Genomic DNA, 25,122 nt, shown 5'->3' on the forward strand with positions numbered 1-25,122 from the left:
AATAGATACATATTCAAAAATTCAAATAATACACAAAACAAAATAGCAAAATAATTACTCAAAAATGTTTCCATCTAGAAAGAATCATTTAAGATCATTTTAGACATTTATATACATATTTAGACCATGAAGCTAAAACAATTTGTATGCATCAGATAAATTTACCATCATCTCAACAGTTTTAAAATACTTTTCTAATGTTAAGAATAAAAAATGCTAAAAAATTTTTGGCTTTATGCTAAAGTTGAAATGTAATTTTTAGATAGTATTAATTAATTCTATACAATAAATTATAAGCAAATTAGCACTCATATATCCTTCCAACTGCTTATTTTTATCATTTTCACTTTTTCAATGTCTATGGCAGTTTACCATAATTTCCACAGTGTTTAGTACTAATTATTTACTTAAAATGATCAATAATGGTTTCATTACAACTTCTCCATTTGTTTCTTGATTGGTTGTGTTTCATTGCTGATTGTTCTTTTTCCAAGAAGGGTGGGACTTTTATGAAAACACAGGTGTTTTCTACCTGACATATTTCATGTGTAAGAAAATGCTTATTATCTTTATAATTAAGTATAATATTTTTCACATTTCCTCAGAATTTTGTGGGCATGGATCTAATGTCTTTTGGTATTGGATATTTCTGTTTAGCTCATGAATTGCCTTTTCTTTTTCTTTTTTTATTATACTTTAAGTTCTGGGATGCATGTACAGAATGTGCAGGTCTGTTACGTAGGTATATGCGTGCCATGGTGGTTTGCTGCACCCATCAACCTGTCATCTACATTAGGTATTTATCCTAATGCTATCCCTCCCCTAATCCCCATCCTCTGACAGGCCTCAGTGTGTGATGTTCCCCTCCCTGTGTCCACGTGTTCTCATTGTTCAACTCCCACTTATGAGTGAGAACATGCGGTGTTTGGTTTTCTGTTCCTTAGTTTGCTGAGAATGATGGTTTCCAGCTTCATCCATGTCCCTGCAAAGGACATGAACTCATCCATTTTTATGGTTGCATAGTATTCCATGGTGTATATGTGCCACATTTTCTTTATCCAGTCTATCATTGATGGTCATTTGGGTTGGTTCCAAGTCTTTGCTATTATGAACAGTGCTGCAATAAACATAGGTGTGCACGTATCTTTATAGTAGAATGATCTATAATCCTTTGGGAATATCCCCATAATGGGATTGCTGGGTCAAATGGTATTTCTGGTTCTAGATCCTGGAGGAATCGCTACACTGTCCTCCATAATGGTTGAACTAATTTACACTCCCACCAACATGTAAAAGTGTTCCCATTTCTCCACATGCTCTCCAGCATCTGTTGTTTCCTTATTTTTTAATGATCGTCATTCTAACTGGCATGAGATGATATCTCACTGTGCTTTTGATTTGCATTTCTCTAATGACCAGTGATGATGAGCTTTTTTTCTTGTTTGTTGGCCGCATAAATGTCTTCTTTTGAAAATTGTCGGTTCATATCCTTCACTCACTTTTTGATGGGGCTGTTTTTCTCTTGTAAATTTGTTTAAGTTCCTTGTAGATTCTGGACATTAGCCCTTGGTCTGACAAATAGATTGCAAAAATTTTCTTCCATTCTGTAGGTTGCCTGTTCACTCTGATGATAGTTTCTTTTGCTGTGCAGAAGCTCTTTAGTTTGATTAGATTCCATTTGTCAATTTTGGCTTTTGTTGCCATTGCTTTTGGTGTTTTAGTCATGAAGTCTTTGCCCATGCCTATGTCCTGAATGGCATTGCCTAGGTTTTCTTCTGGGGTTTTTACGGTTTTAGGTCTTACGTTTAAGTCTTTAATCCATCTTGAGTTAATTTTTGTATAAGGGGTAAGAAAGGGATGCAGTTTCAGTCTTCTGCAGAGGGATAGCCAGTTTTCCCAACACCATTTATTAAATAGGTAATCCTTTCTCCATTGCTTGTTTTTGTCAGGTTTGTCAAAGATCAGATGGTTGTAGATATGTGGTGTTATTTCTGAGGGCTCTGTTCTGTTCCACTGGTCTATCTCTCTGTTTTGGTACAAGTACCATGCTGATTTGGTTACTGTGGCCTTGTAGGATAGGTTAAAGTCAGGTGGCACGATACCTCCAGCTTCGTTCTTTTTGCTTAGGATTGTCTTTGCTATACGGGCTCTTTTCTGGTTCCATATGAAATTTAAGGTAGTTTTTCCTAATTCTGTGAAGAAAGTCAATGGTAGCTTGATCGGGACAGTATTGATTCTATAAATTACTTTGGGCAGTATGGCCATTTGCATGATACTGATTTTTGCTATCCGTGAGCATGGAATGTTTTTCCATTTGTTTTGTGTTCTCTCTTATTTCCTTGAGCAGTGGTTTGTAGTTCTCTTCTAAGAGGCCCTTCACATCCCTTGTAAGTTGTATTCCTAGGTATTTTATTCTCTTTGTAGCAACTGTGAATGGGAGTTCACTCATGATTTGGCTCTCTGTCTATTATTGCTGTATAGGAATGCTTGTGATTTTTGCACATTGATTTTGTATCCTGAGACTGCTGAAATTGCTTATCAGCTTAAGGAGATTTTGGGCTGAGACGATGCAGTTTTCTAAATATACAATCATGTCATCTGCAAAGAGATACAATTTGACTTCCTCTCTTCCTATTTGAATCCCCTTTATTTATTTCTCTTGCCTGACTGCCCTGGCCAGAACTTCCAATAGTATATTGAATAGGAGTGGTGAGAGAGGGCATCCTCGTCTTGTGCCAGTTTTCAAAGGGAACACTTCCAGACTTTGCCCATTCAGTATGATATTGGCTGTGGGTTTGTCACAAATAGCTCTTATTATTTTGAGATACATTCCATCAATACCTAGTTTATTGAGAGTTTTTAGCATGAAGGGGTGTTGAATTTTATTGAAGGGCCTATTTTAATGAAGGCCTAGTTTTACTGAAGGCCTTACTGCATCTTTTAAGATAATCGTGTGGTTTTTGTCATTGGTTCTGTTTATGTGATGGATTATTACATTTATTGATTTGCATATGTTGAACCAGCCTTGCATCCCAGGGATGAAGTTGACTCAATCTTGGTGGATAAGCTCTTTGACTTGCTGCTGGATTTGGTTTGCCAGTATTTTATTGAGGATTTTTGCATTGACGTTCATTGGGGATATTGACCTGAAATTTTCTTTTTTCGTTGTGTCTCTTCCAAGTTTTGGTATCAGGATGATGCTGGCCTCATAAAATGAGTTAGGGAGGAGTCCCTCTTTTTCTATTGTTTGGAACAGTTTCAGAAGGAATGGTACCAGCTCCTCTTTGTACCTCTGGTAGAATTCGGCTGTGAATCTACCTGTTCCTGGACTTCCTTCGTTTGGTAGGCTATTAATTATTGCCTCAATTTCAGAACTTGTTATTGGTCTATTCAGGGATTCGACTTCTTCCTGGTTTAGTCTTGGGAAGGTATATGTGTCTAGGATTTTATCCATTTCTTCTAGATTTTCTACTTTATTTGCATAGAGATGTTTATAGTATTCTCTGATGGTAGTTTATATTTCTGTGTGATCACTGGTGATATCTCCCCCTGTATCATTTTTTATTGTGTCTATTTGATTTTTCTCTCTCTTCTTATTTTTCTCACTAGCAGTCTATCTCTTTTGTTAATCTTTTCAAAAAAACAGCTCCTGGATTCACTAATTTTTTTTTTTGAAGGGTTTATTGTGTCCCTATCTCCCTCAGTTCTGCTCTTAGTGATTTCTTGTCTTCTGCTAGCTACTGAATTTGTTTGCTCTTGCTTCTTGAGTTCTTTTAATTGTGATGTTAGAGTGTTGATTTTAGATCTTTCCTGCTTTCTCCCGTAGACAATTAGTGCTGTAAATTTCCCTCTCAACACTGCTTTAGCTGTGTCCCAGAGATTCTGGCACATTGTGACTTTGTTTTCATTGGTTTCAAAGAACTTCTTTATTCCTGCCTTAATTTCGTTATTTACTCTGGTCATTTAGGAGCAGGTTGTTCAGTTTCTGTATAGTTGTGTGGTTTTGAGCGAGTTTCTTTTCTTTTTTGTTTCTTTTTTTTTTTTGAGATGGAGTCTTGCTCTGTCGTCCCAGGCTGGAGTGCAGTGGCGTGATCTTGGCTCACTGCAAGCTCTGCCTCCTGGGTTCAAGCCATTCTCCTGCCTCAGCCTCCTGAGTAGCTGGGACTAAAGGCACCCGCCACCATGCCCGGCTGATGTTTTTTGTATTTTTAGTAGAGATGGGGTTTCATCATGTTAGCCAGTATGGTCTCGATCTCCTGACGTCATGATCTGCCAGCTTTGGCCTCCCAAAGTGTTAGGATTACAGGCATTCTGAATCACTATGCCTGGCCATGAGTGAGTTTCTTAATCCTGAGTTCTAATTTGGTTGCATTGTAGTCTGAGAGACTGTTATTACTTTCATTCTTTTGCATTTGCTGAGGAGTGTTTTCTCATCATGTGGTCAATTTTAGAATAAGCGCGATGTTGTGTTGAGAAGAATGTATATTTTGTTGATTTGGGGTGGAGAGTTCTGTAGATCTCTATTAGGTCCACTTGGTCCAGAGCTGAGTTCAAATCCTGAATATCCTTTATTTTCTGTCTTGTTGATCTGTCTGATATTGACAGTGGGGTGTTAAAGTCTCCCACTGTTATTGTTTGGGAGTCTTCAAGAATCTCCGTACGTCTCTAAGAACTTGCTTTATGGATCTGGGTGCTCCTGTATTGGGTGCAGATATATTTAGGCTAGTTAGCTCTTCTTGTTGCATTGATCCCTTTACCATTATGTAATGCCCTTCTTTGTCTCTTTTGATCTTTGTTGGTTTAAAGTCTGTTTTATCAGAGACTAGGATTGCAATCTCTGCTTTTTTTTTTGCTTTTTGTTTGCTTGGTAAATATTCCTCCATCCTTTTATTTTGAGCCTATGTGTGTCTTTGCATATGAGATGTGTTGCCTTTTCTATCTGAAGTCTTCAATCCGTCTCCTATGACTAAAGTTGACAAATGTAGGAAATCTAAGTCTTTGTCTTACAATTTGGGCTTTGTATATTCAGTTCTTTGTTCAACTGCACAAAAATGTTTGGTTGTTTAGTACTTTTTTTTTCCAGTTGATTTTTTGGGCTCTCTTCAGTGACACCAATTATACTGATGTTTATAGTTTTTGTCTTTTCTCTAATAGTGTTAATTTCTCTTTCCTCTTTTTTTCCACTGTTATTATCTCAGGCCCCTTCTCTATGCTAGCAATTACATTTTCATCTGTATGTCTTCTGGTTTTTGCTGTATTCATTTAATAGTTCTCTTATTTTGCTGTATTGGTCCCCATTTCTTATTTCCCTTGATTCTACAATCTCCCTTTTACTCTATAGCTCTTATAATCTCCATAAGCTTGTTCAACTACATTTATGATTTTATTAAGATCATATATGGCAAAAAGTACCTATGGAAATTTTGTTTTATTTCTTGAGGAGTTTTCTTCCATTGTGGGTTGGTTCTTTAGCTGTTTTTGTGTTTTTCTTCCTTTTATTTTCATAGGATGCCTGTATAGTTGCTACTGTTTATTTTTCAGCTTGTATACACACTACTTGGCCTGCTCTTTCAAGAGCTTTTGTTTACTTTAGTACAGTTTAAATAACATCTCTTGATATCTTTCCTTCTTTATCAGAGCTTATGTGGAAGACAGCTGGTTTCGGTTTCATTAAAGCTGTATTCAGTCGCCCAAAGTTTCATAAGGTGGAGGGAGAGAAGATTGAGAATGGGGAGAGCTCCCCTGGGCTCTATGTTGATGAACTTGGCCTTCGCTTTCTCTTTAGAAATTATAGAAAATGGTCTGTATGTAGGTCTGTTCCATTTAATGGAGTCCTCTATCATGTTCTTGCAGGGATTCCTCCAGGTTTTATATTCCCTCATTTTGGTGGAGATTACTGGGAAATGGCCAACTTCAATAATTTTTTGAATTCTATAGAAATTCTGAGACTTTGTGGTGGAAAATGTTCATCGGAGGATCATGTACTTATAATAAGATGGGTAGACAACAAGGGATTCAATTAATAAATTCAGGAGAAACGGTCCAGATGAGCCAGACCTTGTGGAGAGGAGAGAAAAACAAGGAGAATGGCCAGAACCATGGAATTACATTTTTTGGATTTCAAAAGCTGGTGTTCAGCTGAATGGAGCAGAGGGTCCAACTGAGGGTGAACTACAGGTGTGCCAACCCTCAGCTGCCCTGTCAGTTACGAGTTTCTCTCTGTGGTAATGACATATGAGAAAACTAGATGTGCAGGAAGTACAGTAAACAGTAACTATTTAGCACCATCTTGGGGGAGAGGGAAGTTCTGAAAGGGCCTGTGCCACCCATAAAGTAATACACAATTAGGAAGGAAAAATCCTGTCCAGATATAAAGAATTTACGTTAGTGAAAGTGGCTACGGCTGACCTGTTCCTTCTCCCACTAACTCTTGTCAAACTGATGTAAATAATAATCATGTCATTCCACATTTACATTGATTCACATTTTCCATTAATTCTACTACTACACTTCAGTGCTTAAAAGAAACCAGGACCAAGAAAAAAAGGAACTTACCCTAAGTCACCTTGTATAAAATGGATTAGATTCTGCCCAATATTGTGGGTCAACGTAGAAGCATGAATGCTTTCAGTTTGTAACTTCATCTTCCCTAGGGCCAACGTTCATCCCCTTTTTCTGAGTCTCTCCACATTTGTTGCTCTTTCTGAAGAATTTCATGAACTTTTGGCTCACTTTCTTTCTTCAGGGTCACTTCTGACGGTGGAGCAGAGTTGGGCTCTACTGCAGGGTGTATCATTTGGTTTTGTTTGGTTGACACTGATGAATTGTGTGTTTGTGTGTGTGTATGTGTGTGTGCATGTGTGCCAGTACTTGCCATTTCTGTTCATTTGGTTAGATACTGATGTAGGGGGAAGTTTTTAAATCTGTTTTCATTTTATCCTTTTTGCTCAGCAGTTAGGTTTTTTTTTTTTTTTCTCTGAGGCTGCATGACTGGCAAACTGAGTTTCTTTGTTGTTTGTTTATTTTTGCTTTGTTTTGTATTGAGACAGAGTTTCACTCTTGTTGCCCAGTCTGGAGTGCAATGGCGCAATCTCGGCTCACCACAACCTCCACCTCCAGGGTTCAAGCAATTCTCCTGCCTCTGCCTCCTGAGTAGCTGGGATTACAGGCACGAGCCACCATACCTGGCTAATTTTGTATTTTTAGTAGAGACAGGGTTTCTCCATGTTGGTCAGGCTGGTCTTGAACTCCCGACCTCAGGTGATCCACCCACCTTGGCCTCCCAAAGAGCTGGGATTATAGGGGTGAGACACCATGCCCAGCCCAAACTGAGTTTTTTTAAAGGTTTTCTGTGAATCATAAATTCTGCTGAAGCCCTATGGTGTATAAACTATTTTCAATCTCTCCTTTCTTCATTTATGTTTTCATATAGTCCCTATTCATAACACAATGATGGCTCAAACTATACATAATGTGAATTGAGTTTCTAATTTAATAGAAAATCCAAATTCTTTTTCTTGGAAAGATATCATACTAGGCACAAAGACCCATTTCTAGGAAAGGGGGATGATCTCATCACTTAGAATAAGGAACCACTAGTATTAAGCAAAAGTACAGCCCTTGCTGAATCCCTGAAGAGGACTTCCATTCCCAGACATACAGACAGAAGTCTCAACCATGAAGGTAAATGCCAAAAATGAGCTTTTTATGATTTTGATAAACACAATAAATAGTGGTGGTTGAGACAAGTAATGGAGCATATTTTAAAAGCTGAATAGTTTCTCCACATGTCATTCATTTAGTGATAAAAAAGAAAGAAGAGAAAAAATGGTTAAAACAGAAAAAAGAATGAGCCAAACTTCCAACTACTGGCTCTTGGCCAGGAAAACTTCATAAGAGATGAAAGCTGCCTTCATCATTATTCATTCGGCAAAATAATCCACGCTTAAACGAACGACTTTTATATGTGCAGCATGTGCTATGTATTCTGCTTCCAGGTGGAGCTTGTTCCAGCCCTTGTTGTGGTTTCATTTGCTGTGGTTGATCCAACTTGAAAATGAGTTGGAATCCTGGTGACCCACCTTGGCAGGATCTGCTGTCTGAGGCTGGAGTGAAGCCCATCTCACACTCGCAGCGATATGCACCCGGGACATTAAGGCACTGTCCGTTCTCACAGAGGTTTATGTTTTCTGCACACTCATCAACATCTGCACAAAAAAGGAAATTCCATCTCTGTCAAGTTCCAAATTTCATGACATATTTTCTCCCTGCCCTATAAATAGATCAGTTTTACTGGCTTGACTTAATGCTTATTAACATGAAACAATAATCACATTCACTTAAAGGACGGTATCAACCTGAGAGAAAGTCTATTTATCCTGCCCCCCGCAACATTGAATTGTAATATAATTAAAGAAAAGCTATTTAACCTGCACCCTAACATTCAATTGCAATATTATTAATAGGAGAAATGCAGACGTCTCTCACATTTGCCTTCTCTTGTCAGTGGTATGCCAACGTTATTTAGATATGAAAAACATTGGAATTAACCTTAAAATGGTGATCATTCTTTGAGAAAATTATAGTATTCGAATAAACAACTTGCTTTTTCACTAGTTCAAGTGTTTTAAAGCAAACTAGAGACACTGTGGGAATGGGGAAAGTTTCTTTCATGTCATAATCTTATAAAAATACTTCTATCTTAATTACACAAATGGACATTACTCACAGACCTTAAAGATAATTTAATTCTATCAAGTGGAATCAGAGGGAAGGAAAAATCAATGTTTAGTGAGGGTGTCATTTGCCATGTGCTGTGCTGGTTGCCTGACATGCATTTTTTCACTGAATTCACCAATCTCCTGAGGTTTAGAAGAGGAAGAACCTGTGGCTAAGGGCATCCAAGTAAGCTGACAGAGCCACAGTAAGGTAATCATACATGTTGACTGAGTCAGGATCTGATTGCAGATGTGTCTGACTTGAAAGCCATGCTCTTTCCTTGATACCACATTGTAGAGAAATGCCAGGAAAGATGCAATATCTAGGGCTACAAGTAATGAAGCTTTAAAATTGAATAAACACATTTCCTTAAACAGGCATCTGAAAATGATGAGGCTGCATTTTTGATGTCAACAATTAGAAAATAATTTAGTCTATCCTTTAATTATGGGTTTAAAATGTGTACTGAAAATCAATTGAGAAACACTTACTTTATAAACTGAAAAGTATTCAACTTTATGTCCAGCAAGATTATCTAGTCTTATACATGCATACAATGAGAGGATGCTTTATTCTCAAAGAATACGAATGAATAGAAGCTAAATAGAAGCTAATATTTACTGAAATTTTGTGATGTGTTCTTCTAAGTCCTTTATTTGTATTATTCCATTTAATCCTTTCAATGTCATGTGATAAACTACTGAGACTTTGATAAACACATTAAATAGCAGTGATCAGATAGGTCATATATCCTATCTTAAAAAGCTGAACAGTTTTCCCACACCATTCATTTAAGAATAAAAAAGAAGAAAAGAAAATTGTATTATTACTATTGCATTTTAAATCAGGTCAGACAAGTTAAGCAATTCACTTACAGTTACAGGCAAAAAATGGCATAGGCAAGATTTGAATCCAGGTAGTCTGATCCAGACAAAGGCTGCATTTTTTTAACCACCATGTTACAAATAAGTAAGACAAAATGGCAAATCATTAACAGTATATGATTGTTACAAATGCCTTTATTTGAAAACTTTCAAGAATATATCTGGAAAGTCATTCAGATTTTTGTGTTTAATGTAAGAGAAAGATACATAGTCACCTGCAGGTCAAGTATAAAAAAAGTAGTTACTTTTGTCTCCTTTAGCTATAATTTTCTTCAAATGAGGAAGCATATAGAGTGTTCTATGACCAGCCCATCAGAATACACCTCAGGACTGTCACCCACCTGAGCAGGTAAAGCCATCTCCAGTGAAACCTTCGGAGCAGGCACAGCGGTATGAGCCTGGGGTATTTACACACTGAGCATTGATGCTACACTGGTGGGTTCCATTAGAACATTCATCCAGATCTGCAGAACACAGCAAAAAAGTTCAGAAATGAAAATGCAATATTTAAGCACCTGGAAAGAAAGTTTGTCTTAATTTACATATAAACTGGACAAATGGCATGCGTTTTAGTTTGCAGGATCACAGTTCCAATTCACTAAGCTCTCAGACCCAATATCCAATGTCCATGCCATAAATGTGGGCCAAAATTATGAACTCAAGCATTTTGTGAGATATATAGTCAACATGAATTTTTTAACAGCTCAAAGCAAACTAGTGTTAGATCTCATTCTGACTTCTACTGAGGGTGAATTTTATTAGTGGTTTCCTTATCAGTAAAAGGATCAATTCTGAAGGTGATACTGAATTTCAGAACAGGAAAATTAACAAAGAGTTTTCAAGTTTATTTAATAGAAGAGGAAACAGAGATATGATTCTTGACCTCATGGAACCCTTAGTCTAGTAGAAAAGACAGATGTTAAACACAGAAAACAATTAAATCTTGCTATATGTGCCATGAAGAAAAGTTACAAGGTGTCATGAGAGAATAAAAAGGGCATCCTATTTGGGCTGCAGAAACAAAGATGCCCCCTTTGAGGAAGTAGTTTTTAGTAAACGTCAGACCTGAGGATGAGAAAGACTTAACTGCTAAACAGAGGTGGGGAAGGGTATTCCTTCCAGAGGGAGGAGCGCATGGTAAGACACCAAGGAGGAAATGAGCTCGGTGTGACTGAAGAAACAAAAGGAGGTTACAGTGGCAAAGCAGAATACACCAGACAGAGGGCGATGGACAATTAAGCTAGAAAGACAATGGAAACCCGCAGCCAAGGGAGGGAAGATGCATTTTATCCTGAATTCAATGGGTTATAGTGAAGACTATGAAGAGATTGAATCCATGCTCCTGCTGCTATGTGGAGAATGGACTGCAGGAGGGCCAGAGAGGGAACAAGCCAACATACCAGAGGGGGGTTCTTTTAGCATTCAGCAGACACCAAGATCAAGGGTCCATGAGAGAGACAGACAGACAGAGAGAAAGACAGAGAGGGAGAGAGAGCACAGAGAGACTCTCTCTGCTCTCTCTGGTTGGGACTAGAGTAGAAGAAAGAAGATGTAAAGAAGAGGATGAATTTGGGTGACATCCTGGAGCACAGGAGGCTGGACACAGCTGAATGTCTTGCATCAGAGGCAGGCTGTCTTGCAATAGTTAGCCAAAATGACAGATGGACAAGAAGCACAAAAATGGGAGGCTGAAAAGAGAAAAGGGGTAGGCACATGGGGCTACAAAAATGGGAATGGGGGCATGGTTGAAAAGTTATGATAGTAACCCTGGAAAGATGGCTGGACTAGAGGCTGGTGCTTCACTAAGCCATTGCAGGATGTTATTTAGCAGTTATTCGGAAGCTCTGATACTTCAAATTCTATAGTCAGCACATAAACTTTTGATAAGTATGAAATATTTGAATGGATAAAAAAGTATATATTCAAATTAACTTATAGTTTTGGTAAGAGATCTTAAAGCTATTTTTTAATCCTTACTGTGGGTCTATACGTTTTTTTGTAAGTTATCGGGGGAAGTGAGTTTAGCTTGCTTTCTTTTCTGTTTTAAATTGACCTGGAAATTCTTGCCAGTTGGAAAAATGCTTTATTGTAAGGCAAGTGAAACACTAAGCATATTACACAGAACTGTGAATGACACTCAGGGTATATTCTAGTTCCTTGCCTCTCAGATATAAAATACTTCTCCTTAGACTCTGGCTTAAGAACCATAAAACTTGGAGAAATTGCCCATTTTTTTTTTCTTCAAACAAGACCTCTTGGAATCCAAGACAGCATTTAGAATTTCCTGTAAGAAGAATTCTATTTTCTAGTAAGATGCTGGTATTGTTGACTTACTACAAACTTAGGTTATCTGAAAAAACCTTTTATTGTCCTCCATTTATTTCACTGGATTTTAAATCTCACTGATTACTTCTTTGAAAAGATGGGAAGAACATACTAGTCATTTTTCATCATACAGCTGTGTTTGGATCACCAGCTGCATATCAATTTTTTACTGAACAACAACACATTAAAAAACAGGTGCCAAGGCATACTGTTGAAATTTTGATAAGGGTAAAGAAAACTCTTAGCCAGGAATTACCTTGCAACTAAGATGGCCTTTTTATAAGGGAATTAATAAAAGCGAAGAGCATGATTCTACAATCGTGCCAAAAAGAGCCTTTAAAAATCTGTGCCTTAGCAAAGGATATTTACATTTGCAAACTCACCAATACACTTGATGCCATTTCCAATCCAGCCTTCTCTGCAGCTACATTTGAAGCTTCCTGGGATATTCAGACATGAAGCATGCATGTCACAGTTATGAGCACCAATTTCACACTCATCCACATCTGAGAAACCATAATTCATAAGAAAAAATAAAAATACAAACTAATTAATTCTACTTCCAGATATATTTTTGTATAGGTAACATTTTAAAGTAAAGATGCAACTGTATGGAGAAAATGGTAGCCTAACTTTTATTCTTAAGTTTTGTAGACTACAAGAGGATTTGGAAAATTCATGATCCTAATAAAATGAGTTCTTCCCTAGAAAGAACTGTCAGCCACTTTCCAGTAGAAGAGAGATAGACACAGCAGTGTTGCTCCCTGGCAGGTACGTGTGTCATCCTGGGGCCCTCTTCCCTGTCCAGATTCAGACACAGCTCCATAAAGAGGACACTCGATTACAGATCAAAAGAAATCTTATTTCCAATAAGAGACAGTGCTATTCCTTCCTAATGATATTTATTACATATTTTTCATGAAGAATCTAACTTTTTTAAAAAAGTAATAGTTTATTCTTTTTAAAATTACATGATCATTTGTCATTTTAAAAATCAATATAAATATTTTATAGAATAAAAAACTATAATTTAGGTGTTTATTTTTATTTCTTCTATTTGAGATTATAGAAAAATATTCACTGGGAATGTTATCAGGAAAGTAGCCAGATGCTTTCGCCAGTGTGTGTGCGTGTGTGTTTTTGTCTGTATACACACACACATATCCTTATATATGTATGTATAACCTATGTAGATTTGGTTCTCCAAAGTTTTCTTGACTATAAATAGTAATGTGTTCTATCTAGTTCAATGATTACATATTACAGATGCTGAAATCACACACACACACACACACACACACAAACACACACTCTCTCTCTCTGTTGGCTTCACATCAACCCTGTCAGTGGTGAACACGCAGAGAACACCTTCTTTTATAATCTGTCCCTTAATGGAGGGGTCAGCTTAAGGGCTGGGTTGCCTTCTAAGTCTTCCACCACCTGCCTTGAAAAAATATCATACATAAGTCTTAAATTAAGCACTGAGGAATACATGATCCAAAACCTCGACCCCGGCACGTCCTAGCCCCACCTGCACGCAAAAGGCTAAAACTAGTTAGTAGAGAAAGGGAAAAAAAGACAAAGTGGGTGAAGTGAGCAAAGAAGGAAAGTGAAGAGAGAAAAAAGAGAAAGGCAATTTGGGCAGAGAGAAGACAAAAGCAAATAGAGAAGGGCAAACAAGAAAGGAAAATATGGGAGAAAGGAAGAAAGGGAAAGGGTCTCCATGAAACTTAAGATTAATTTTTACTAGTTTAAAAGAAGTGCAGAGGTAAATGGCAACTGGGATCCCGGGTCTTTTGGTGCTCTTTGTTCATGAATGTCTTCCATGTGGGCAGCAGTCACACTCAGAAAGTGACAGCTGCTGCATAAGCCACCATTAGCGGTCAGGGCCATGGGAACCGGACTGCACTCCTACTCACTCACTCACTCTCCGTCACAGCCCACAGTCAGCCTCCCGGTGGGTGGCTCAGACAGTGTGCTACCACAGAGACCAGCCAAATCCATCACACATGCTATGGGTCACACACTCATCCCACACACGGTCACAGCCTGGTGGTAGGTAACTGGCCTAAGGGATGCCAGAAAACAAACGATGTTGAAAGTTGGCCTTTGACATCTGAGAAGTTGAAACACAGAGAACACAAACTTGAAACCTACCTGTACATCCTGTGGTCCCCTTCTTCACTGAGTAACCCAGCTGACAGTGGCAAATGAAGGATCCCTTTGTGTTCTCACATTCCCCAAACATGCAGATATTTGAATTTAGGTCACATTCATTCACATCTAGAAAATTTATTTTCAGTATCTTAGTAGGTGTTCATCACAGTAATTTAAAAGCTATCTTCTATACTGAATAGCATAATACTGAAATACACAGGTGAGATCTAAAATATAATCCATCTGCAAATCATTGTGTTGTAGATAAATATACTTTCTGCCTTTAGAGATTTTTAAAAGTAATTCTTCCTGAGATTTTACAGTTCTAGTAAAATGATTTGAATTTTTAAAATAACAACTGAAAAAGCCTTCCTTTTTTCATGCTTGTGTGTGCATGCGGGTGTGTATGCACGTGTGTGTATAAATGTTTATCCTTTCTTATGATACTCACCAATGCATGTTTTCATGTCCATGGAAGCCATGAAGCCATCATAGCAGAGGCAGCGATACTCTCCAGGAATGTTGGTACACTGACCGCCATCACAGATATCGGGATTGTTTTCACATTCATCAATGTCTGATGATACAAAATTAGCATCAGATGAAAATAAAAATGTCATTCATCAATCTCAAATGCTTTTGTTTTCTATCTGGTTCCACTTGGTAATATCTGCAGCCATATTTTCAAGAAAAAAATTAACTAGATGTACAAAGCCTATGTGTTTTCCTTTCTGTACCTGCACACGATCTCCCATCTGGCATCAGGGCATAACCCTCACTGCAGCTGCATTCGTAGCTTCCCTCTGAATTTGTGCACTGGGTGTCACAGCCTCCGTTCATTATCATACATTCATCGATATCTGTGAAAACAGCAACGCAACCACATTACTTGTCAGGTCTGCTTCCTTAAAAGGAGTTTTCTTCTTTTTAAACAGATAATGCTAACGTGGCTTTGAATTTTTCTCCCCACTATGTGTGTTGATTGAACATCATCCTTCTTAGTTCTTTTAACTTCATTTTAGGCAGCATTCCATGTTTAACTGCAGTACCCTAAGATTAAATAATTTGGAAATAGAAGAACTATGGGGATTAGAGCATTTTCTACATTAAGTTGAGTGAGTCTGCTGCAAGACCAGCAAAATATCTGAGATCTGCCCCCAGTCTTACATTCATTTTCGGGACAAAGGATTTGCATAAGCTTCATTATAATTCAGTGCCAAAAGTTTTCCTAGGCTGATTTGAGACATATGAGTTTCAGGCCTGCTTGGTCTCCCCTTACCTGTACAGCCCTGGCGGTCTGGCGTGGCCTGATATCCAGGATTGCAAGAGCACTGATAGGTTCCAATCATGTTCACACATTTTCCATTTCTGCAGAGATTGTCACTCAGGGAGCATTCATTAATATCTATAAAAGATACAAAGAATTAATGCTTTACACAACGTCAAATCACTAAAGCCATCAGAAAGGTGCTTCACCAGAGCAGTGGTCTCCAAAGGGGTCTGTGTACTTCATGGGGAAGTGAAATGTTCTCCTGGGGGATTGAAAGAAAATGCTAGAGTCTCTATTTCCATCTACAACAGTACTGTTGAGTAAAGCTTTCTATAATGATGCAACTGTTCCCATATCTATGCGGTCTAATACACAGCTGCATGTGCTACCGAGTACTGGAAATATGGACAGTATAACTAAGGAATATTTAATGTTATTTAATTTTAACTGAGTTTACATAGCCACACGTGGCTAGTGACTATCATGTTAGACCACACAGACTGCACACATGCCAGAACTGAAGCTAAATACTACTTAATATATGAACTTACACGGGCATGCTCACCTGGTCTATATTAGATGGTGAAGTGTTACCTACATGATTTGAAGTATCCTGATGGAAGACTGATGGCTCCACAAGACAGAGGCATGAAAATAGGGCCTTCACGTGTTTAATCGTTTACACTGTGCTATGTTTTGTGTGTCGGGATAGTAATCTACAAATCACACTGCCTGTTTTAAAATAAACTAACCCCTATAATATGGGCAGGTGCCTTAAAAATAAACTAGTGCCAATAATGTAAGCACAAGATAACAGAAGAAAATGGCAGAGTGATACGCTTCCTTATATAAACTACTTGTCAGGCGTAAGATAACGTAAAAAACAGTGACAATATAATCAGATATAACCAGAAATTCATTCCAAATTTTCAAAATAACCAAGATTATACGGCATGGGTTTATGCTTATGATCACTAAGTGTATATTATACAGAAATATACATTTTGTATTCTGCATTGTTCCTTTGGGGGATACTCTTTTAAGCTATAAGATCCATGAAAACTAAGTAACAAAGTAAACTTAGATCTGTGACTCACTGTACCTCAATATGTACAACCATGAATAAATATTCTGGAATTATTAGTGTGAAAAAGCCTTTTATACCACTATTAAAATGAAATAAGAACATTAAATACCTTTTCATTTATCACTTTAAAATATCTATTTAATCTATAATAAAATTCACCTCATATACTAGCGAAGCAATACATATGGCTTATAAATAAATATATGTGTATTAGAAAGGTGTGCTCAAATTATGATTTGAAATTTAGTGTGCAATCTGTTCTATTTTAGGCTGTCTTATTTGCTTACGGTTTTAAGAAAGATTTCCTGTGAAGAACATGCTTTCTGGCTAAATCAAAGTTTTAAAGCCAGTATACTAGGAACCCAGTAATTCCAGAGACTTTCATGTATTATGAAAAGCAATAGGTTGCAATGTCCAAAGACCAGTCATCAGTCTTCTTATATCCTTTCTGGCATCCCTACAGAGCTCAGGGCAGATGAAGAAACCCAGTGTTTCCCTGAGAAGTGGGTTAAGGGTGTACCGTGTTCACACACATGCAAGCCGCTCTGTGAGCAGGCACAGGGGCGCAGAGCGGAGTCTGCCTGAGTAGATGGGAAGATGCTGGGCAAAGGTGCACAATGCACAGGGCAGCTTTCCCATTTTTTCCTAATGGAGGATGACACCACAGGGACATCCACAGGGCTCCTCACCAATCACGTGGCTTGCAATAAAAAAAGAAGCCAACCAGAGGAATGCCAGCTCATTCAAGAGTGTCACCCAAGCATCCACTGAAGACACAGCCTGCGTCCAGATGTAGGGAATCTCAATTTCCACCTTTTAATAAGCTAGATCTCATGTGCTCCTCAAACAACAGGTTTGTCAGAACTGATCCCTGCTCTCTACCAGTTGTGCTGGGCAGGTTTATGTGCTAAGGAGATAAACTCACCCACACAGTCCTCACGGGATGGTGACAGCTCGTGTCCCAGTGGGCAGTCACACTGAAAGCTGCCCTCAGTGTTCACACAGGTGCCACCCCTACAAAGGAGAGGGTTACGTTCACATTCGTCAATGTCTGAAAGGTAAAAACGTGAGATCCATTAAAGAACTCTGAGGGAAAAATATTCACACATACAGCGTGGGAGAAAGAATACTATCTGATGGGAGAGTGTGAGTCAGTGTAAGAGATACGCTCACAGGAGATGGAATAATGCTTTCCTCACTTTTCCTACAACCAACAGAAAAACTAAACATTCTACTCTTAAAGGTAGTAAGCTTTCAAGAAATTTAATTGCATGAAACGAACAGGCTCATAAGGGGTAGAAACAAATAATATTTGCTTTATATCACCCCAGACTCATGATATATTGTTGTCAGTTATTCTAGTGTCTATAACGCTAATCAGAGTGAAGGAAAATCTTAGATTTATAACCTACTATATCCTATGAGGTAAGTCCTATATTGTGCTGAAAATTAAACAGTGGGCTAAAAGGTTGGGAACCAAAAGGGTTTGTAATAGTACACAGATAAGAGCAATAACATGGGATTGGCATGACTGAATACAAATCTTGGGGCCACCACATGATGCCATGCATTTTAAATGAGTCCCACCTAAGTAACTAGTCTGTGTGATTTTAGTTTCTATGAATAAACAGGATCCAATCTGAATATCTCATTGCCATGAAGGCCCCAAGAGGTTGGGGCTCCCTGAGAGCTATCCAGGAGTGCATTTCCTGTCTGACATTTAAATCTCTTCTCTCTCTCACCAAAGATCCTGGCCACGCATGCCGTTCGCAGCCCGAAGATAAGCAAAGGTCATGCACACGAATGAGTCTGTGCTAGTATGGCTTCGACCTGGCAAGGAAGAGCTCACGGTGCTTACCCATGCAGTTCTTCATCATCATGAACCCGCTTTCATAGCCTTCGAAGCACTCGCACTCAAAGCTGCCTGGTGTATTGACGCAGATTCCACTGCCACAGAGGTCAGGAGAAATCCTGCACTCGTCGATGTCTAATTCACAGGGTTTAAAAGAAATTTAAAAATTGAATGACATACACTTGGCCTTCCACGTGAAGGTGCTGCATGCTTGAAATGTTGGGGACATTGGTGGCTAACAGTACAAGGGTATGTTTTGAGTAGATCCAGATAGAAGGGCCTGGGGCCTGAGGCACATTCCTTTCCCCAACTGCCAAAACTGCCACGCCAACAGGCAAGTGGTGCCTTTTCACCTGCAAAAATTCTGAATTGTGGATTTATTTTTGTGGCTTAGAAATAGTAACAGAAGAGGGGGCATGGCGGCTCATGCCTATAATCTCAGCACTTGGGGAAGCCCAGGCAGGAGGAATGCTTGAGGCCAGGAGTTTGAGACCAGCCTGGGCAATGCAGGGAGATCCCATCTCTAAAAAAAACAAAAAAATTATTGGGGAGGCTGAGGTGGGAGGATTGCTTGAGCCCAAGAGGTCAAGGCTACAGTGAGCTATGATGTATGATGTGCCACTGCACTCCAGCCTGGGTGACAGAGACACAACCTGTCTCAAAAAGAAAAAGAAAAAGAAAAAGAAAGAAATGTTAACAGAAGGATGAACCCTGCAACTGTTCTATGGGCTGAATGAGGCAGGTGGTAAATGAGGCAGCCAGGCCCCACGACCTCATGTGTGATTGGAAGACAGTGCTGGTCTACTACACTAGCCCATGCCACCCCAGGTTGGAGCGTGTGAAGGCAGGGCCCCTGTCTCTGTGCAGGAGGGACCGGCAGACCCCAGAGAGATAGGCAGCCACGACGGACCAACCCTGAGTCAGAGAGCACAAATAGGGCAGGGCCATGGTGTGTGCCCCAATTTGCGTTTTTGTGTCATATTCAGATGTAAAGCGCTTATCGATTTAGTAAGCCCTTTGGTGACATGAGCTGTCACTATCGTGTGAGGACTATGTGGGTGAGTTTGTCTTCTCTTTTTATATATTACAGTAAATAATCTTCAGCATCTATACTCTCAAACACAGGGTTCTCTGAGAAATCTATGCTTATAACTACGATTTTTAATAGAGAAGTCATGTCTATATAAAATATGTTTAAGAAAACATGGCCTGTTTACAAACATTTTAGTTCAAAAATCATAAGTTTCTAATCTAAAAATCTGTCAATAGGGAAAAATGCTCCACCGCGATCTCTTTATTTTGATGAATTTAATTTTGAAGTTTTAAAATCACAGGATTTAGTGCATAATTTGTGCATGTTCTCTTGAGAGGGGGATCTCAGTCTATGCTTTCTGCCAGCTTTTACTTAGTTTTTCTGTATTTATTTCTCCAATTACAAGAGTCTTTATTTATTTTCCTCATTACTGGCCATGCGAAAAAAATGTAAATACTTCCTTTAAAACAAACATCTTAACAGAATTTATTGATTCAATTAAGTAGCTAACATTATGTATATTAATTTTCTTTCTATCTACCAGTATCTAGGAACTGGTGTTAAGAGCCATATGAGGAATGTGTTCTAGGGTGGAGCTGGGACAATCTTTGGCTAATGTGATGTGGTGGGAGTTTCATAGTATAAACAGTATGGATTCTAGAACCAGATACCTGGCTACAAATCCCAGTCTGTCATCTACTGAGAATAGAGCCTTGGGAAAATCTTTTAGTCTCTCTGTGCCTCAATTTCCTTATTTGTCATAGAATCCACTTCATAGAATTAAACGAATATTTGTTAAGTGCTGAGAACAGTGTCTGTCTCATAGAAAGTGCGTGCGCGCGCGCGCTCTCTCTCTCTCTCTCTGTCTGTCTCTCTCTCTCTTTTTATATAAACTTCTCTGCTCTGCCAAGACTTGGTAATTTGGAGGGTGTGGGCTTTTGAATTGGTTCTTGAAGGTTGTACAGAAATGCTAGCTTTAAAGATACAGAATAAATAGGCAAGAGATGAAGCGCACCAGTGAAGAGAAAGGAAGCATTTCAGGGAGCATTAAGCCACAGACTGGCTGGACTGGAGAGGCTGACAATGAGTGTGGGTACAAGAGGGACCCATAGGATCACTAAAAGCCCCCAGCACGGGAAGACACCGGACTCTCCTGCTGTGAAGTTGACAGCCAACAATTTTCCACGGAACTTCACATTATATCCTGATCAATGCAGCCCTGTCAACGTGTTACAGACATTAAGCAACTTGGCTAACTTCACAACAGAGGAAGAGGTGGGGTCAGAACTGGAAGAACCCTGAGCTTCTTTATCCAGGACCAGGACTGCCTATACCAGTGGAAGTTGTTCAGTGGGAAGTTACACAATCTAGCCCTGCTTGGATGGTTAACCTGGTGGTTGTGGCAGTGAAGGATTTGACTGTGGGGACTTAACAGGTTGGGAGATCCTGGAGGAGTCTGTGATATAGTAGATACTGTGACATGTCACCCAGGTCCCTCTTCAGGAAAGAAGGACTCACTCCCCCTCCCTGTCAGCTATTGGGAGTGTTGCTGGCAGAAAGCCCTCAGATGTCCACTATCCTAAGAGGACCTCTTTCCCGCTTCCCCGGGTAGCTGTATCCCAAGATTGGTCTTGCAGGTACCTAAGTGCATGGCTTTCATGCCCTACTCAAGGCAACTCTGATGGACCGTGCCAGTTCCAGAACTCCCAGTGGCATGGGCTAAGGACTTCAGTGGGACTGCATCACAGCCCAGTTTCTTTCTCTGCCGACTTCTGCTTTCCTCTCTTCCCTTCCTCATTGTTCATCCCAAGAGCAAGCCCCAATAAACTTCCTGAATGCTCATCTCTGCCTTGGAGTCTGTCTCCTGAGGAGCTTAACCTGCCTCAGTCTAGAAGAAATATCACAGGCACTTGAAATAGCTGGTTTGATGAAAGAATTTGCATAACTTTTCTACTTTGGGAGAGAGAGATGTCAAAATTCAATTGGGGTCTTCAATCCTGTTCAAAATTATACTCCTAATGCCTACAGGGAAGTCCCTAGTAGGAGAAAGTACAGGGTAGGGGGAGGAACAAAGAAAGATCAAAACGAAGACAAACTTTCCAGACAGGAAGTTATAAATGTGGGAGTGAAACTCAGGAAGAACAGAGAGAGTTAGAGACAGGATCTGGGATTCAGCTCCGCAGAGGCCATCCCTGAAGTCATGATGGTAGATGAAACTCTGAGAGGCAGAAGAATGCTGAGTAGAGGACTCTGGCAACACCCAAGGATGGGAAAGGCAAGAATAATCTGTAAAGGTTAGAGAAGAAACATCATCAAGATAGAAGGATGATCAAAACCGGAAAATACCGCAGAAACTAAGAAAAGAAAAGAAAATCTCAGGGAGAGATCTGGCAAGCAGAGAGGTCTAGGAGGAGAGATGTTTTACCACCACAAAGATGTTTTGCAAGAGTAGATGACTACATGTGTATGTGTCTGGGTGACAGAGGGCAAAAGTCAAAATTACAAAACAAATGGCTGGTTAAAAGAGAGGGGTGAGACCTAACAGCAGGAAAACGGAATGGTAGCTTGAGAGAAAAGAAGGGCTGAGGAGATATTTTGAACCTGTGTATAAGTTCAGGAATAGGGAGCAGAGAAGAGGAGAAGATGCTAGCACGAGGAGAGAGGAGCGAACCTGCTGAGACAACCCAGAGCAGGGGCTGGGAAGGAGGGAAAAGAGGAGGTAACCCCAAATCCAGGTAGAGCATTACATCTCATTCTCTTTCACTGGAGGAGAGGGAGTGGGGGATAAAGGAGACTTTTTTTCTTTTTTTATTTTTTGAGATTGAATTTTGCTCTTGTTGCCCAGGCTGGAGTGCAATGGCGCGATCTCGGCTCACCACAACCTCTGTCTCCTGGGTTTAAGCGATCCTGCTGCCTCAGTCTCCCGAGTAGCTGGGATTATAGGCACCCACCACCACACCCAGCTAATTTTGTATTTTTAGTAGAGATGGGGATTCTCCATGTTGGTAAGGCTTGTCTCGAACTCCCGACCTCAGGTGATCCACCTGCCTCGGCCTCCCAAAGTACTGGGATTACAGGTGTGAGCCACCGTGCCCAGTGGGATAAAGGAGATTTTATCACTAGAGAGGAGGCTGTGTGAGAAGGATGCAGGCAATCAGATTTATTCTCAACGAAGAAGAACAGGAATGGATGGGGGCGGGTTGTATATGAGAGGGCATGTAAGCCAGGGAAGAGGTTTAGAAGCAGCGCTGAGAGAAATTCAGAAAGTGATGAATGGAGATGAACACGAGTGTTGCCAAGCAGCTTCGAGGACTTGGAGGTGAATGCAGGAATCTCAGGCAGCGCTCCTCAGACTCTCCCAGCAAAGCACAGCAGCCAGAGAGGAGAAAACAGAGGTAAGGGGATGAAGCTCTGGAGACAGGGCTTGAGCAGACTTCAAGGCAGCAGGACTTCAGAAGGCCAGATGGACAGCTGTGAAAGGCTCAGAGATAGCCTCAGCTGAGCAGGCATAGGAAGGAGCCAAGAAAGACACTGCTGTGAGGTCAGGAAGAAGGAGCAGGCAGGAGCGAGGGCGATAAGGGGAAATTCCACAAAGAATATGAACAAAGACAGTGCTAAAAACGAGATCCTGAAGACACAGCTCAAGCATCTGGAACAACATGGTATACTAATAGAAAAAGTTAGAACTTCTCATCTTTTTCAAAGAGAATGTTATGGGTATGGATGGTGACTGAAGTCTAATATTAAGATATCTGTTCACAGATGAGGAAAAGAAGTCATAACTTGTATGTCACAAACCTTAAAATCTTTAAGAGAACACTACTCAATTTTATGTAATTCTTTAATGACTGTATTTCTTTAGTCATCATATATTTTGAAAATCATATTTGTATGCTGTTCCTAAATATAAAACAAAGAGCATTTTCATGCTATTTTGCAGTTCTCTCACGAGTTTATTTGGAGAACTGGTTTAAGTGTAGGGAAAAGAAACAAAAATCAAAATTTACAGAGCTGGATGCAGTGGCTCAAGCCTGTAATTGCAACACTTGCGGAGGCCAAGGCAGGAGGATCACTTGAAGCCAGGAGTTTGAGACCAGCCTGGGAAGCAAAGTGAGTCCCCATGTCTTAAAAACAACAACAACAACAACAACAGCAACAAAACTTTTTAATTAGCTGTGCATGATGGTGCACACCTGTGCTCCCAGTTACTTGGGAGGACTGCTTGAGCACCGGAGTTTGAGGTTGCAGTGAGCCACGATCACGTCTCTGCACTCCAGCCTGGGCGACTAAGTGAGACCTTTTCTCTAAAAAAAATTAATAAATAAATAAAAGTTTTCATGTTCTCAATGAGAAGATGAGCTTTTTAGGCTGGTACTTTCAAACAGAGTAAAGGAAAGACAGACAGAGTTTATCAAATAAAACAGCAGAACCATCTTACCTGTGCAGTTCCTTTCCTCCATGTCTAGAGCAAAGCCACTATTGCAACGGCACTTGAAGCTTCCGATTGTATTTCTGCACTTCCCATAGGTGCACATCCCAGGAAATGCTTTGCATTCATTGATGTCTAAAAGCAGAATAAAGCCAGAATGTAGAGTTGGTTGATATAAACGATTGGGTCCATCACTTTAAGTTAAAAATCTGTCATGATGGACAACAGTAATGCACCCAAGTGAAAAACAGGGCTACTCAATGTTTCAGTGATCACACTGCTATCACACACAGGAAGCTTCAATACAGTGAAAAAGATCATATACATATATATATACACATACACATTATTATTTTTTTTTGAGACAGAGTTTCACTCTTGTTGCCTAGGCTGGAGCACAATGGCACGATCTCGGCTCACTGAAACCTCCACCTCCCAGGCTCAAGCGATTATCCTGCCTCAGCCTCCCGAGTAGCTGAGATTACAGGTGCGTGCCACCACGCCCGGCTAATTTTTGTATTTTTAGCAGAGAATGGGTTTCACCATGTTGGTCAGGCTGGTCTTGAACTCCTGACCTCAGGTGATCCACCCACCTTGGCCTCCCAAAGTGCTGGGATTATAGGCGTGAGCCACCACACCCAGCCAAAGATCCTATATGCTTAAGAAAGAGTTCTGATCCCTTTATTTCTCACTACTTGTTTTATAAAGATAAGTGGGGATAGATAACTTTTTGCTACAGATGTAGCTATCAGGGCGACATCTCAGGTTGTAGAGGAACAAAGAGTAGAAGAGCAAGATAAGCAATCTGTTTTATCTCTTTACTTCAATGCCATCTTATAGAGGGCATTTATACTCTTGGGACAGAACATAGGTCACAAAACATAAGTTTAACCGAGAAAATAAAGCGGGAAGTCAAACATTTAAAGCAAAACCAATTCTCAGAGAATGTGGAAGGCTTCCTGTTGGTGAAGAAGGACCAAGGCGCTGGCCGCAGGCAGTTACCTTTGTAAAATGGCCGCCCAGTAAGAACATCCCCTCGGTTAGCAAAGCCAGCCCCGCGGGGGCACAGCGTCTCATATTCCTTGGTGCCAGGTTTGGGGCACTCTTCACACTCGGCGCCCCAAGCCGCCCCGACAGCACAGCAGCAGGCATCCATGCGGAACTTTCCAGGAACGGGGTGAATGCACTCATCTTCATCCCACTTCAAGTAACACTGCTCCATGCGAATATCTACACCGAGAGTGAAATCACAGGGTGAGAATGAGTTGAAACACCCATTGAACAGTCACATGTCAAGCGTCTGCTCAGCAGCAGGCATCACGCAAGGCCCTTGTGGTGTACTGGTGGGTAAGACACAGTCCCTGACC

At 40.0% G+C, this 25,122-nt stretch overlaps 1 protein-coding gene across 1 annotated transcript in view; it reads right to left on the reverse strand.

Moving 5' to 3' along the window:
* FBN2 (fibrillin 2) overlaps positions 1-25,122 on the reverse strand; it is a 269,644-nt gene that overhangs the window by 56,251 nt on the left and 188,271 nt on the right. Inside the window, exons 24-34 of the mRNA XM_005557677.4 lie at positions 24,758-24,985; positions 23,765-23,890; positions 18,300-18,428; positions 17,367-17,492; positions 15,364-15,489; positions 14,822-14,944; positions 14,536-14,661; positions 14,085-14,210; positions 12,311-12,433; positions 9,944-10,066; positions 8,082-8,207 (exon numbers count right to left, since the gene is read on the reverse strand). Coding sequence (XP_005557734.3) covers positions 8,082-8,207; positions 9,944-10,066; positions 12,311-12,433; positions 14,085-14,210; positions 14,536-14,661; positions 14,822-14,944; positions 15,364-15,489; positions 17,367-17,492; positions 18,300-18,428; positions 23,765-23,890; positions 24,758-24,985 — 1,482 coding nt within the window. The remainder of the gene's footprint in view (positions 1-8,081; positions 8,208-9,943; positions 10,067-12,310; positions 12,434-14,084; positions 14,211-14,535; positions 14,662-14,821; positions 14,945-15,363; positions 15,490-17,366; positions 17,493-18,299; positions 18,429-23,764; positions 23,891-24,757; positions 24,986-25,122) is intronic.

The sequence above is a fragment of the Macaca fascicularis genome, chromosome 6 (genome assembly GCF_037993035.2).
Source record: "Macaca fascicularis isolate 582-1 chromosome 6, T2T-MFA8v1.1".
Classification (NCBI taxonomy): domain Eukaryota; kingdom Metazoa; phylum Chordata; class Mammalia; order Primates; family Cercopithecidae; genus Macaca; species Macaca fascicularis.